The sequence below is a fragment of the Maylandia zebra genome, linkage group LG16 (assembly GCF_041146795.1).
Source record: "Maylandia zebra isolate NMK-2024a linkage group LG16, Mzebra_GT3a, whole genome shotgun sequence".
Classification (NCBI taxonomy): domain Eukaryota; kingdom Metazoa; phylum Chordata; class Actinopteri; order Cichliformes; family Cichlidae; genus Maylandia; species Maylandia zebra.
In genome coordinates, this window is record NC_135182.1 from 21923878 (window position 1) to 21939695 (window position 15818).

A 15818-nucleotide genomic window follows, 5' to 3' on the forward strand; every position below is an offset into this window, starting at 1 on the left:
TGTGATGTCTTAGTTGAAAATGAGTCAATATATTAGTCAAAAGCATTTGATAGATATCTCAAAGGTTTGCTTCAGTTAATAGCATCTTTTGTTTGTGCTTGAATGAGTGCATCGGGTCTGTTTTGCGCTTGCAGGAAAAGAGAAAAAAAAGGGAAGCGGCGGCGAGTGCCAGGATACTGGAAGCTGAGAAACGTAACAAGGTGAGAGGAGGTTAATGAGCTAACCTTTGTTTTGATTTGAACGTCTGTCGCTGCTTACGTAATGTTTTTGGTTTTTGCCTTGTAGTTTAAAAAGCACTGCATTCCAAACGCATGTATAAATGAACACATGATTACGTGTGTTATGTTTCCTTTCCACTTGAACTAATTTTGTTTGTAAAGGAGAGGGAGATGCGAAGACTACAAGCCGTCATACTGAAGCACCAGGTATTGTTGCCTAAGTCACACGCGTTGGAAATTTCTTATATTAGTTTAAATTTTTTTGTAATGTGTAATTTTTCTGTTTCTTAATATTTTGACAACTCTTTCTGCCAGGAGTTGGAGAGACATAGACTAGATATGGTATGAGTATGCTTCTGTGTGTTTTGACAACGTATTGTGAATGTGTTGTGTTATATGGCTGCCATCGCAACAATGGTTAACTCCTAGTTTTTGCTGTAGTCAAACAACATCCGTCTGCATGGCTTTTCCAGTACAGTGCACCGCTTATGTTACACTATTGATCTCTCAGATACACACATCCATTATCTGCCCAGAATGATCACGAATGAATGCAACGCACTCTAATAAATATTTCTATTGCACTGTTTGTTTTGAAACGATGTCATGTGTCTGCTTTCGTCCTTTTTATGCGTATATGATTGTATAGATATGCAGCAATAATAATATATAATCTCCATGATGTCTTGGTACTTTAATATGATGTGGTTCATCAGTTTAGTGGAGATGCATTCATTATTTTGCTCGTTGCTGCAAAACAATATCTGCTGCTTGCGGTTAAAACTCTCAGCCTGCTTCTCGCCAACACGCTCAGATTAATTTTGTAATGGCTGTGTCTAACACTGAGCTTATGCTTTGTGTATGCATCACTGCCCTCATTTGCTTTTTGTTTATCGCCGTGTCCCATTTTGTTTAACCGTTCCATACAATGTACAATGTGCAACACGCGCCGACTGTTACGTCTTTGTGCGTGTCATCAGGAATGACATCTGTGAACAAATGTCTTTCTTTGAAAATGATATAATCTGCGCATCTGTGTTCTACCAGGAGAGGGAAAGACGCAGGCAGCACATGATACTCATGAAGGCTGTCGAGGCCCGCAAGAAGGCGGAGGTGAGTAACTGCTGATGTATCACAGCTTGTTTTTGCAGACTTGCTGAAGGAAGGATGAGTGAAACAAGGAAAGTTCAGCAGTCTGCTATGATGGGACATAGTACCATATGTACAGGGGCATAGGCGTGCAACGATACACAAAATTCACGGTTCGGTTCGATACTTTGGTGTCACGGTTCGATATTTTTTTCAATACAAAAAAATGTTCATGCTTTTTTAATTTGTCATTTATTAAAATTAATTTATTAAAATGGGCTATATTCTCAGCAGCATATTAAACATATCAGGTCCCCATAAGGAGAATCATGTGCTAACGGCTGTCTAAATGACTCGGGTAAAGTTTGTAGCATGCGTGCTTGTTGTTTTTTGTCTGCTTCCACTTGTCTTTGCACTAGGATGATGTCGGAGTAAATGTGCAGTGATATTCATTTTGTTCCCACTAGTGCTGTCAGCGTTAATCTGAAATGGCGTTAACGCCACAACACGGCAAATCTCCGTTAACGAGCTACCGCGGATCGCCCCGTGTGTGGGGCTGGACGGCGTCAACACGTTAACGGGCAAACTGCGCTAACGCAGTAGTTCCCACTAGAGATGGACCGATCCGATATTACGTATCGGTATCGGTCCGATACTGACCTAAATTACTGGATCGGATATCGGAGAAAAATAAAAAATGTAATCCGATCCATTAAATATCACGAAAGCACCTCACAAAACTTGCAACACGCCGTAACTCACCTCAGAACGTTAGCAGTCGGAGCAGTATGCATCACGTGATAGAGCGGCTGTGGCATGCGGGACCTGTGGTCTGGATAGCATTTGGAGCTTCGCTAGCAACCCGGCATTTCATCTCCGACAAAGTTATCCCCGAGAGAAGTAAAGCAAGTGTGTAAGTCCATCTCTGAATGTTTGTAAAGCATTCCTGCGTTAAGCTTACCAAACGATATATGGAGCGACTGCCTCTTCTGGCTGCTACTTCAATCATGAAACTGCTTAATGATCAGCTGATCGGCTTTTCTGTCGCGAGTCCGTCTCTCTGGTTTGTTTTTGGCCCACTTTGCACCAGAAAGAGGAAACCAGCGGCTGAACAACAGCAGCACGTTTAAGCTTGATCAGCTGTTGTTAGAATTTATTTATTATTACTTTCTACTCGAGGATCTTTTTCTACGTAGCTGACGGCTGGTAACTGTGCAGGGGCGGATCTAGCAAAGTTTAGCCAGGGGGGCCGATAGGGCATTAACAGGGAAAAGGGGGCACAAAGACATACTTTTCTTTCTTATTCTCATTTAAAATGTCGAGCTTTTAATAAATAATTATCCGAATCTTACACCCAAAGTTTTAATTTGATGTAAAATGAATAGAAGTCCATTACTGTATATAGTGACTATTAAGTCTAATATATATACCCTAGTAAGCTATAGTACTTTTTCCTTTGGGAAGGTACCATCTGTGCAGTCTGCAATTTTGTTGAAGAAAGATGTTGAATCTATTTAATATTTCTTGAAAAAGAATTGATTTCTGTGCTTTTTTTTTTTCACACTGCATCAAATTAAGGTTGATTACGTTGATTAAGCATCATGAGGTGGAGCGTGAGGGGTGGTTCCCCATTTTTTATTTATTAGGGCCCGAGCACTGAGAGTGCGAAGGCCCTATTGTATCTGCTCCGTTTCTTATTATTATTCACCCCAAACAAGGGCCTTTTTGAGGGCCTAAACATGCTCAAAAACTCATGAAATTTTGCACACATGCCAGGTCTGGTGAAAAATTTTGTATTTTAATGGTTTTACATATGAGCACTGGGAAATGGCTCTAGAGCGCCACCTATGCCTTGTTAAATGCAGCCCTACGACCACATAGTTTGAGCTACATGTATGAAATTTGGCACACGTGTGTATCATGCCGAGTCGAACAAAAAAGTCTGTGAGCCCATTGATGCAAACCCAACAGGAAGTCCGCAATTTAGAAGTGAAGGTGACATTTTGGCTCTAATTTTGCCATTTCCATGCCTCGAACTTTTTCGAACTCCTCCTTGGGATTTGGGCATATAAGCTTCAAATTTGGACAGTGTCAACTACACCCTTGTGCCATGTTAAATTGCGGAGCTTTTGAGTTTTCACAATACCATGAGGCCGTGGCGCCATGGCGAATTTCGATGACTCGCCATGAAAATCTTATTGCCTCTCATTTTGTCATACATTTTCTGACCTTGACCAAAGTGAGCACATATGATAAGGCTCCACCCCTGAACATATTTCAACTGCCATATTTGACATCAAGGACAGCGCCACCTAGTGGGAACAGGAAATGTCATGTTTTACACTTTGGGGTACAGTATAGTGATGGGTGACATCTGCAGCCTCAAATTTCTCCAGGAAAGCCTTAAGGAGTTGGTCTTGGGTTACAGTGAAAACTGTGAGTTTTCGCGAAAGGGTGTGACCCCAGCAGCATGGCGAACTTTGATGTCACGCCATCAAGAAACAAATTAGTATAACTCAATGAAATCCAGTCTGATCAGTACCAGACTTTACAGGCATGATGTCAGACCCGCCCTGAACAGATTGATGTGCCCATTGTCGGAAATACGGACAGCGCCACCTAGTGGCAACAGGAAATGTCATGGCTTTAATTTTGTTGTACTGATTTTCACAGGTTCATCGTGGCCACCTCAAAAGCGGTGAATATCACCATCAGTCCCTCGTGATGCTTCAGTGCAAAAAATGTGACTTTAAACTGAACGGCGCACCCTGGTGGCAACGCTGTTCAACATGAAAGATGAAGTTACTTTTGAGGGGCTTGGAAAGTTTATAGAGGCTTTAAACTTGGCCCACGCCTCCAATGTGATGAAGGCTTTGTTGTTATGTAACCATTTTCCTTGAATAGCGCAAAATGGCTCCAGAGCGCCCCCTACAAAATTCCAAAATATCAGCCCCTGCTCTGCGTTTTATCTATGAGTCTGAAACCTGGTAAGCTTATGGAAGATCTTAAGATGTACAAAAAAGTCTCTTGGAGCAATATCCCAAATCCAACAGGAAGTCAGCCATTTTAAAGTTAATGTGTAATTTTGGCGACATTTTCCCATCTTTTCAGGCACCGTACTTTGACGAACTCCTCCAAGGGATTTCATCAGATTGGACCGATCTGCAGTTTGTGGAATCTAAAGACCTTTGTGATGTTAAATTGCGAAGCTTTTTACGTCCAGGGAAACGGGGTGGTTATGGCGGCACTTAGAGTTTGAATCACTCGCCAAAAAGCAGTAATCTGCTGTCACTCAAAAACACCATGTCCAATCTCTCCCAAACGTCTCAGGTGTGATGAGACTCGAGCTTGGAAGTGTTTGTTATGCCATTTGTACATAATGGTTAGAGCGCCACCTAGTGGAACGACTAACTAATCATGAATGAATGAGTTGAAATGTTAGCTGGTGGTTAAATGCATGAATTCCATCAATGTGACATCAGATCGGACGTGCTGGTTTTAGGTGTTGGGCGTGGCTCGACGCGCCGGGGGTGCGAGGGCCCTCATAACGCTGCTTGCAGCTTTAATTTATTTTTGTTGTTGCTGGGAGTTGGAACCCTATTAGTTAGGTTGCTTAATATTTACGCTAAGTACTCTTTAAAATACCAGAATAGGGAGGATGGTGTAGGTTTAAGTTTATTAGATTGATCAGTATTGCTGAACTATGAAATATATATTTTTTTTGCATACAGGTATAACAGAATAGCTTTAGTGTAGTTGTTGTTTTAAACTTGAGTATGAACTTATACAAAATGCAGCAAGATATTTAAAAAACAGTTTTGTTGATTAAAAAACACTATATCGGATTCATATCGGTATCGGCAGATATCCAAATTTATGATATCGGTATCGGACATAAAAAAGTGGTATCGTGCCATCTCTAGTTCCCACCCATGTAATTGAGCATTGCGTGGCACATCCAACATACTGTTTTACTTTTGTCCATGACGCGCTTACCATCAGGGTCATGCTTCACATGAAGACCAAAATAGTTCCAAAGGCCAGATCTGAATGAGGGTGCAGGAGATTCAATTTGCCATGTTGCAAGGAGCTTAGCTTCTGTCTTGCTAGCTTGCGCTGCGCTCAGTGGATCTGCGCTCGACAGTGCAGCCTAGGCGGAGTAGTCGAACGCAGTGAGCTCTCAACACAGACAGCATCGTCAGAAGAAAAGTTGATCAAATAAATTTAAAAAATTTTATTGTTTGATACATATGCGTACCGAACCGAAAGCACTGTATCGAACGGTTCAATATCGATATGAGTATCGTTGCACCCCTAGTATCACATAACGCCAGAAGGGCTTTAAAACAAAAGTTAGTTTTGCCACCGATTCCCAAAATCTGTTCTTCTTTTAGAGAAATAAAAAAACCCCCCAAAAAAACAACCTTTATTTCCAGTTTCTTCTGATTGTGCACTATTATTTGAAACAATCTCTCACAGGTGTCCCGTTATTTTGAGATCTGTTGAAGGCCTTACCATGTGGTCTACATCATGGTTAAATTATTTAGTAACCCTTTTTGACTTGTGGCTGAGAGTGTTATCATCCTGGATGAGACCACTCCTGTCAGAATAGACATGTTCTTAAGAAGAAGGATGTGGAGAAGTGTAAATGCTGTGTTAGACTAACTGCACACAAAGATGGGTTGAGGAAATCTGTTGAATATGGTGTTGTGGTCCCTCTGTGTGCACATAACATGAGGTGTGACTGAATATAAGAGGTGAAGAATAAAATAAATTTCATTCTTAGACTCATGTGTTTGTTGGATTGTGTTTGTGCTTGTTGTTTTGTTGAGCATCTCGTGGAACATCATGTGCGGTCTGTTTATGACTGAATAATTTCATGAGGAACTGGCCATGTAAATGACCAGACATGAAAACAAAATTATAAATTCATTCATTCAGTAATGCAGTACACAGTACAAGAAAGCACATGGTGATCCTAAAAGCATTTCTTTTTTCTTTTCTTTTTTGTTCTTCACTTTGTAAATCAGTGTAAATATAAGTATATTGTTTGTAAGGATTTAACTTTCCTTTAGGAGAAGGAACGTCTGAAAAAAGAAAAGAAAGATGAGAAACAGTTGAACAAGGAAAGGAAACTGGAGCTCAGAAGACTAGAACTGGAAAAAGCAAAGGAGCTGAAGAAGCCAAATGAGGACATGTGTTTAGCGGATCATAAGGTATACACACTCTGTGTTAATGTTGGCTGAGATGTTGGCAAATAGAAATAAGAGTTCATATAGTGTCTTGAATAGTGTCCATTTGTCTGAAAGAGCAGATTTCCCACCAGTCCAGTGATCATTTTGATATAGTTATCAACCAGTATTATCATTATTGGAGCTGTGCACATCCTTAAAGATTAGAACTGCTTTTGGTGATTTATGGTATAATTGTTTCACAATCTGTAACAAAACAGATGTTTAAGATCATTTAAAGCATCTGGAATTCATGAAAAGGGTTAAAACGGTGCCACCGTGTGGCTCCTCGTGTTATAACATTGACCAAGTGTTCAAACTAGTCCTTCACTAAAATATGTCTTGGAACATGCACCCCATTTTTAATTTCAAAATCAGAGCAGTTTGCAATAATGTTTTATAAACTGCAATCCAGTAACTATTATAGTTGTATAGTTTTGTGTATAATTTCTGTGTAGGTTTTATCATACTTTAAGTTTTTATTTGCATTTCTTTACAGCCTCTTCCAGAGTTGTCCCGTATCCCTGGTCTGGTATTAGCAGGAAGCACCTTCTCTAACTGCCTGATGGTTTTGCAGTTTCTGCACAGCTTTGGAAAGGTGCTGGGACTGGATTTAAATTCAGACCCGCTCACTATAGGTGACCTTCAAGAAGGGTTACTGAACATTGCGGAAAATATGGAAAAGGTCCAGGACCTGTTGGTGACCATGCTCTCTGCAGCTGTGTGTGATCCTGGGGTACCTGCAGGTCACAAGGTGAATCTGTTGTTGTAATTGCAGTTTGGATTTTTGGAAGTGTAAACGCTTCCTGTGGTGTAAATAACACACACAGACATACAGCACAGACATGCTACTGTGTCCCTTTAAAATGTGGTGTTTCTGATTTTTAAATATTGCATTCTCACTGATTTGGTTATTACAATGCTGAGTGAGCTGTAATAACTAAAGAATTGACAGCAGTGACAGTAGACACGTATAAATGTATAAGGAAATGTTGGCAGCAGCTTACCTTGTAAACAAGACCCAAGCTATTTGCTCCATATGTGTTTTTAACTTCAGAGATCTAAAGTCTTTAGGTGGGTAATTATTGTACTTATGCCCCATTTTAGTTTTAAATCACAAATTTAATTCCTCCCCAGACCATTCCACATTATTGTGTAGTTGGATATAAACATTTCTTTGATTGACTGTACTTAAATGTTCTCCTAAGAAGCTGTTGTGTGCATGCCAAGAGAGATATACAGAGTGTGACTTAATAATCTGCACATCCCAGATGTGACACATCCTGTGAGACACTTAAGCACTTAACATCAGGAAGGGATAATTGCTTGAAAGGACAGTTTTCTATCAGACACCTACAATATTGTGATTTTTTTTTTTTTTTTTTTTTTTTTTTTTTTTTTTTTTTTTTTGCGTAAGGCTACAGAACATAAAAAGGAAGTCTCATGTAAGCTTACTGATTTTGTTTTTATTTCATTTTTTTTAAAGAGCAAAACCATCTTGGGGGACAACTTGACTAATGTGGAGATCAACCGGGACAATGTGTCTGAGATTCTGCAGATCTACATGGAGGGTCACTCTGAACAGAAAGAGGTGGCCATGCTGGCTTTTAGTCTCAGGACTAAGCCTTTCCAAGCCCACAGTCCGTCACAGAAGGCCTCTGTTTTAGCATTCCTGGTAAATGAGCTTTGCTGCAGTAAGGCTGTGATCAGGTGAGTGCCCTGCCTCCAACTGAAATTCATGATGTCAGTGTTTTCATTTCACCCCACCTAAAAAAAATAATCATAAATAGTAAACTTAATAACCATTGAAGTAAATGCTTCCTTTAAGGGTTTGCATCTTATAGAATAGAATAGAATAGAATAGAATTCAACTTTATTGTCATTGCACATGTCACAGGTACAAGGCAACGAAATGCAGTTTGCATCCATCCAGAAGTGCTTTAGCCATGATATAGATATATTACAAATATATATTAGCAATAATATCGATATGTGAGTATATTATAGAAATGGGTCTATTATGGTATGTTATAATGTACATGGTATGAAGTATGTAGGTTACTTATGTATGTTATGAATATGCTATAACTGTAAGTATGTACAGGCTGTATATGCATGTTATTATTGTGTGTTTGAGGGTACAGTTGTCCATTGTGTGTGTAGGTGGTTGTGGGTGTGTGTATGTCCAGTCCATGTGTTAACGTGGGTCAGATGTCAGGAGGCAGAGTTCAGGAGTCTGACAGCTGTGGGGAAGAAGCTGTTCCGGTACCTGGTGGTCTTAGTACGGAGGCTCCTGTAGCGCCTCCCAGAGGGCAGGAGGGTGAAGAGTCCATGTGATGGGTGACTGGGGTCTTTGATGATTGTCCCAGCCCTTTTCAAACACCGCTTCCTGTAGATGTCCTTTATGGCAGGAAGTGGTGCTCCGGCGATGCATTGGGCAGTTTTCACGACCCTCTGCAACGCCTTCCGGTCTGAGGCAGAGCAGTTCCCGTACCAGACTGTTATACAGTTGGTCAGGATGCTCTCGATGGTACAGCGATAGAAGTTCACCTGGATGTCTGAGGACAGGTGGTTCTTCCTCAGAGTCCTCAAGAAGAAGAGGCGCTGGTGAGCCTTCTTGACCAGCTTGGAGCAGTTGGTCGTCCAGATGAGATCCTCGGAGATGTGAACTCCCAGGAACTTGAAGCTGCTCACACGCTCCACAGCCGTCCCCTTAATGTAGATGGGTGGACGTGGGTCAGCATTCCTCCTGTAGTCCACGATGAGCTCCTTGGTCTTCTCAGTGTTAAGCAGCAGGTTGTTTGTGTCGCAACACTCAGCCAGACGAGTGTGTGTTAATTTTCTTTCTGTGCCTGAGAGTGGAACATTCAGGCTTGTTTTATTCATGGAGTCTTCAGTTTTAATGGAATAGCTGAAGTATTAAAAGGAATATGACAAATCGTGGCCTGATTGACAGTTTCACAAGGTTGCATCAAACTACGTGGCATCAATTTTTTATTAGCTCTACACTTTGAAGCACATCTGGTGCACACTGCAATGCATTGAAAATGCCTCATCCTCTTGCACAAAAAGGTCACCGAAATGTCGGTTTCGACATTTTTTTTTATTTTTTATTTTTTATGTTTTTCAGTGAGATCGACAAAAACATAGATTATATGACCAACCTGAGGAAGGATAAGTGGGTTGTTGAGGGAAAGCTTCGGAAGTAAGTATACGTGATTTCGGCTGTTGTTCAAAGATTCTTGTGCATGCACTTGGACATTTTGTGACCAGCACTTACTTTTTTCCTATGTTGTTTTTTTTTTTTCTTCTTTTTTTTTTTTCCTTTTTTGAAAGACTGAGGAGTATCCACACCAAGAAGACGGGGAAGAAAGACAACAGTTGGGCAGGAGAGAACAACCATGCCTTTGTGCTCGTCAGTGTTCAAAACAAATCCAAGAGGAAAGAAGGGGACAGTGAAGAAGAGGAAGATGAGGACGATGACAGTGAAGACCAAAGAGATGACGAGGAGGAGGAGGAAGAAGAAGCAGGTGGAAAAAGAGGAAAGAAAACAGACATATGTGAAGAGGAGGTCAGTGGAAACATAATGCTGTTAACTTGAGCCTCTGACTAAATCTGTGCTGATTATGGCAATAGTCCACTTTTTTTTCCATGTAGGATGACAGTGTACGCTCTGCCAGCATCGAGGAACTTGAGAAACAGATTGAGAAAACATACAAGGTAAATGAAACCCCAATCTCAAGAATTACTCATAAATGTAAAGTACCCAGGAGTGGTAGAAAAATAATAATAAAAAGATGTGCACACATCAAGGTAGCATTTAACTACACTGAATGGTTGAAATGCTACTAGGTGAACGCAGGAAATAATTGGTTACAATTTACAGATTATTATTTTGAGTACTTAACAGTCACATGATGCATTTTATTCTCATATTTTGACTGATTTGTTTGCCAGAAATAAAATGTAATATGAGGATCTATTATAACAAACCAGCATGAAGTGCACAGCATCGACCACTGAACTGCAAACATGTTCAGTGATTCAAACTTAACACAGCAATGACTCATAAGCAAAACTCTGTTAGTAAGATAAGTACTGAGCAACAAAACAATTTTCATAAATTAGCCTTTAGTTTCCTATAGGAACATGGGTCTCCCTGTACACTTGGTTTGTGGTTACAAATTAGAAGAGTCCTGTTGAAATTCACACATGCAATTGGAATTTTGTGTGCTTAGTGTAGTAAAATGTGGCCTTCATAATGTTTTTTCTCTCTGTTACCACTCCCAGGTTCTGTGTGAGTGGGTTAATAACTTCCTGAACTTTGTGTCTCTCTAGCAACAGAGTCAGATTAGACAGAAGCTGTTTGACTCCTCCCACTTACTGCGCTCTGTGATGATTGGCCAGGACAGATACAAGCGGCGCTACTGGGTCCTTCCACAGTGCAGTGGCATTTTTGTTGAAGGCACTGAGAGCAGTGAAGGTGCAAAACAAAACCAATGTCTCCTTTGGTCGTTGTTTAGTGTGTTTAGGATCAAAATCCTTACTGATTTCTTTTTTGTTTTTAACATTGTTTTCATTTTATGTTACTTAGGCTGTGAAGTGGAGGAGGAGGAGAGAAGAAGACAGTGGGCTACTGAGGTGATCAGAGTAAAAGGGGAGCAGTTGGAACAGACAAATCCGGTGGTCTCCAGCTCCACACAGAGCACAGACAATGATACAGCTAGCCAGCAGGACAAAGACAATCTCTTCCTCCAAAAACCTGGCTCTTTATCTAAGCTCAGCAAACTTCTAGAAGTAGGCAAAATGGGTCAAGATTCAGACATCAATACACAGAACAGTCATTCTTTTAAAGTCCCCACCACGGCTTCTTATCCTTCGTATCCTGCCTCACAGATAGTCCCTACTCAGCAGGGTCTGATGGATAAATTGGACACTGCGGTGCCATTTCTGCTCAGTGCTACTCAGCTGAAAAGCATTCACTGGGTGACCCAGAGTCCTCAGTCCAGCCTTCATTATGACCAGCTGTCCAAGACACTGACTGAAAAAAGCAGCCAGTGGTTTAGCCTATTTCCTCGCTCTCCCTGCGACGAGTCCTCAGTGACCTCTGGTTCCAGTCCACCAGTTTCCTCATCTTCTCCACAACCCATCAGAACCAAATCCCCCTCTTTCCTCTCCACTAATCCCTCAGCTACAGATAGCTACAACACTACTCCTGGGATCAGTAACACAGAATTGCCTATCTTTCAGGTTGGTGGATAACAATAATGCATCTCCATCTCAGATAGAAGGATCAGTTCATGAGTTTTTAGAGCGCTGATAAGTGTTGCAAGAATTAGTCCATATTACATCACAATTTTTCCTTTGTTGGACCATGCATGTGGCATTGGAATAAAACTGTAATCTGATCATAATTCTGAGTGTATGCATTTTTATTCTCAGCAAGTAAAGTCTGGCATTCATGAAGGCAGACTGACACAGCATGACATGTCTAGCTCAGTGGCAAGTCCCAGCTTGCCCTTCTCTGGCACACCTCTACCCCCTATGGTGGATCTAGCTTCACAGCATGCAGAGGGTCATGGAAATGAGGCCTCTTTTCTGGAAAATAACTCTATCAACAAGTGCGAGACCTCAGAGTCCCCAAGTGACAAGTCCACTTGTGCCTCATATGCTGCCATAGAGGGGGCCAAAACCCAAGACTACCCTTATCCTCGGCCCATCCCAGAGGGTAAGAACGGCATGCTGCCAGTATGCACAAATCAGATATGCTGGACTGAACATATCTATTGCCCAGACAGCAACAGAATATGCCGTGGTGATTGTCAGTCGAACAAACAAATGTTGCTAAAATTGAAAAGCACAGTCACTTCTCCAATTTGTGTGTGTTTCCAGAAATGCTGCATGGCTGGTGGAGTGTGTCTGACATGGAGAACCTGCACAGTCTGGTCAAGACCCTCCATTGCCGGGGCATCAGAGAGAAGGCCTTGCAGAAACAGATCCAAAAACATATGGAGCATATGACCAAGCTCTGTGAGAACAGCAAAGATGGTGGGTTCACATTTCCTTTGAGAGTCGGCAGACATTCAGCATTTCATGATTTTTAAAAGTATTGTTATTTGAGTTTTTAATGTGATGTGACACATTTGGCTATGGAATTTCTTTTTTAAAAGCGTTCCTTAGAAAGCAGTTTGCTTTAATGTTTTCATACATATTTGGTGGCAGCTATTGGTGTGACAGGGATGGAAAAGCAGGAGGTAAGCAAGGAGGCAGTGGAGAGCTGGTGTGTTGAGGAGAAGGCCATGGAGGTGGACATTCGCCTGCTGCGACAGGTTGAAGCTCTGGAGAGGAAAGTCATCTCCGCCAGCCTGCAGGTCAAGGTAGTGACGAGCATTTCAGCTGTTTAGAAAACCTCAGTGTTTATTCTAATTATTTCCTCGGAAAGGCCATTGAAATTTTCTTTAATATATATACCTGTGTGATTAAAATAAGGTGTTGTGATGGCCATATTTCCCTGATATCTCTGTCAGGGTTGGATGCACCCTGAGCCCCAGTCTGACAGTAAGGATCTGGTCTATCATGAGCACAAGCCCTTCTCTTCCCTGGCTCAGGAAAACAAAAGAGAGAGAGACGCCAGTCAAGAAGATGTTCCTGGCTCTATGGTGCGGCGGCCCAACAATCCCCTTGACATAGCGGTTACTAGGCTGGCAGAACTTGAGAGGAACATTGAGCGAAGGTACTTTACGAGATCTTAAAATACCACTTGTCAGACACAGGCCACCTTGCCTGTCTTTGTATTAGAAGTAGAAAATAACAATGCAAGATTCAGGACACCAGAAAGAAGAACTTGCAACTCTTTTTTTTTTTTTTTTTTTTTTGTACAATTGACTTGTTCTCATGTTTCTCAGTTAATTTTACAAGTGGTCTTACTTCCCGTGACCTTTTAAGCAGTGAGGAGGAGGTGGCTCCTGGGATGAGACTGTGGCGCAAATCCCTCGGTCAAGTCCGCAGCTCAGCTCAGCTGTCACTCTGCATTCAGCAGCTGCAGAAATCCATTGCCTGGGAACGAGCCATCATGAAAGTGGTTGGTGTCACCTGCTTTCACTGCACGTTTCTCTCTCTCTCTTCATCACAGATTTGTTTACCTTATTTGATCGCATATAATAAGAGTCACCATGCAGTCTTATAAGCTGCATAGCTTCTCATTCAGTTTCATGAAAACTAATTTAAAAATATACAAGCCTTCTTAAAAACAGTCAAGGATACCAATGCAGGATGGCACAGATAGCTGGTTAAAGCTCTGGAGAAGGTTTAAATGCAGGAAAGATTTGGTAGCAGTTATATATCTCATTCACAATAAATCACTATTTTTTATAATCTTTTTCAGTATCTCACTAATCTGTTTTAGCTTTAATTAAACCAGTTGGGGTAATCTATTACAATTTTTAAAGAGGGATGCTCATTTTCCTGCACCGTTTGTTGCTGTTGTTTCCAGCACTGCCAGTTCTGTCAAAAAGGAGATAATGAAGAGCTGCTCTTACTCTGTGATGGCTGTGATAGAGGCTGCCACACTTACTGCCATAAACCCAAGATCAATACAGTGCCTGATGGGGACTGGTTTTGTCCAGCTTGTGAGTCAAAGGTACATCAGCGTCCCCTGAGGGATTGATCATAGAGCCAATATTCTTTTGTGTGTGTGTGTTGTTGTTCTGGGTTTTTTGCTATTCATTTTTCAGCTCTCTGTTCATATCTATCTACCTGTGTGATGTTTAATGTGGCTCCACAGTCCTCTGCGTGTTCTTTCATACAGGAAAGCGGTCAATACCCTCATAGTAGGAAGCAGCAGAGCCGAACAGCTGGAGGAGGGAAGGAAAGCGTCGAGGGAAAACGAAGCATTAAGCCATCTGTGGATGGAGAGCTCATCAGTGAGGAGGATGCCAGAAGCAACAATGTGCCAAAGAAAGGTACCAAGGAGGTCAAAAAGAGGAAAGCAGACAACAGCCCACCCAGCTCCCAGGCCAAATTTGACAGCCCCATCTACTGTGCAAAAAAAGCCAAAACGCACAAAGATGAGCTGGGAATATGCCGGTACGCACATGCATATACTTACTGTGCAATTAGATCCTAGAAGCTTGATAATATAGCTTATGTCATTGTTTAAAATTATTAGGCTCCTGTGACACATTTTTATAATAGAATTCACATTTTAAATCACTAAAGGGTAAACAAATCAGACCGTTGTAGTGAAAAGTCATATATTTGCAATGCAAAAAGCTCAGCTGTGTCTGCTCTTTGTTCCCTGCAGAGTGCTGCTGGCTGAGCTGGAGGCCCATCAGGATGCCTGGCCTTTTCTCACCCCAGTCAACCACAGAGCTGTTCCTGGATACAGAAAAGTCATCAAGAAACCGATGGACTTCTCCACCATCAAGGAGAAGCTAACCAGTAACCAGTATGTGGTGTTGTAGTTTTTAGGATGTTTTCATAACATATCTTATTCCTAATTTTACATTTTATGACTCGGACAGTGCTCATGAGTTGAAATTAAACCCATTTCTAATCATTACAGGTATTTAAACTTGGAGACATTCATCATCGACGTGAACCTGGTTTTCGATAACTGTGAGAGATTTAACGAAGATGACTCTGAAATCGGACGAGCCGGCCACAGGATGAGGAGATTCTTCGACAAGCGATGGACTGAATTCTTGCAGTGAACACATTCCAAAGTGGACATGTCCAACTTTCTCATGGGTGTCGGAGGCCTTCTCTTCACCTGTGACCCCAAGTGACTACATGGTTATAATAAATCAATGTGCAGTTTGAAGGACAGGACTGTGGTCTGTCTGCAAGTGTAGGCAAAACACTTAATGGATTTGTATCTTCAAGTGCAATACTGTTTTGTTTATTGAAACACACTGACTGTTCGGCTCAATGTTGTTTGTGCGAAATACAATATTGAGCAGGGACTTTACTTTTTTATCATCGGTACTAAGTTATATCTCTGTGTGTGCTGTATGTGTATTTTTTTTCTCAACTACTTTACATTGCATTCTTTTCAAAGCAGAGGCACGAGACTTACAATGTAACAACTGTTGAATAAATGAAAAAAGCATTACTAACCGTACCAACAGTTCCTCTGTCTAAATGCATTCACAAGTTCACTGAGTAATGCAAAGAGGGATCACTGACACATTAAGTGCTAATTCTTTCACTCAAGTCATAGTTATTACATGTTAAGTGTATTTTTACTGCACGGTCTTGATGAAGATGATATCATTGCATA

The 15818-nt window shown here is 41.3% G+C and overlaps 1 protein-coding gene across 13 annotated transcripts in view; it reads left to right on the forward strand.

The window, feature by feature from the left end:
- Positions 1–15659, forward strand: part of baz2bb (bromodomain adjacent to zinc finger domain, 2Bb) — a 54746-nt gene extending 39087 nt beyond the window's left edge. For 6 of the 13 annotated variants that reach the window (XM_076875040.1, XM_024805398.2, XM_024805400.2 and 3 more), the window contains 21 exons: positions 135–200; positions 381–425; positions 534–560; positions 1266–1331; positions 6383–6523; positions 7038–7292; positions 8025–8248; positions 9669–9743; positions 9875–10109; positions 10196–10258; positions 10877–11021; positions 11133–11788; positions 11981–12266; positions 12431–12586; positions 12761–12915; positions 13066–13271; positions 13484–13619; positions 14031–14177; positions 14346–14623; positions 14841–14984; positions 15102–15659. In XM_076875040.1, coding sequence (XP_076731155.1) covers positions 135–200; positions 381–425; positions 534–560; positions 1266–1331; positions 6383–6523; positions 7038–7292; positions 8025–8248; positions 9669–9743; positions 9875–10109; positions 10196–10258; positions 10877–11021; positions 11133–11788; positions 11981–12266; positions 12431–12586; positions 12761–12915; positions 13066–13271; positions 13484–13619; positions 14031–14177; positions 14346–14623; positions 14841–14984; positions 15102–15249 — 3654 coding nt within the window. In that variant the 3' untranslated portion in view covers positions 15250–15659. The remainder of the gene's footprint in view (positions 1–134; positions 201–380; positions 426–533; positions 561–1265; positions 1332–6382; positions 6524–7037; positions 7293–8024; positions 8249–9668; positions 9744–9874; positions 10110–10195; positions 10259–10876; positions 11022–11132; positions 11789–11980; positions 12267–12430; positions 12587–12760; positions 12916–13065; positions 13272–13483; positions 13620–14030; positions 14178–14345; positions 14624–14840; positions 14985–15101) is intronic. The other 7 variants (XM_014409023.3, XM_014409018.3, XM_014409017.3 and 4 more) reach the window with 7 other exon arrangements.
- The last annotated feature ends 159 nt before the right edge of the window (positions 15660–15818 follow it).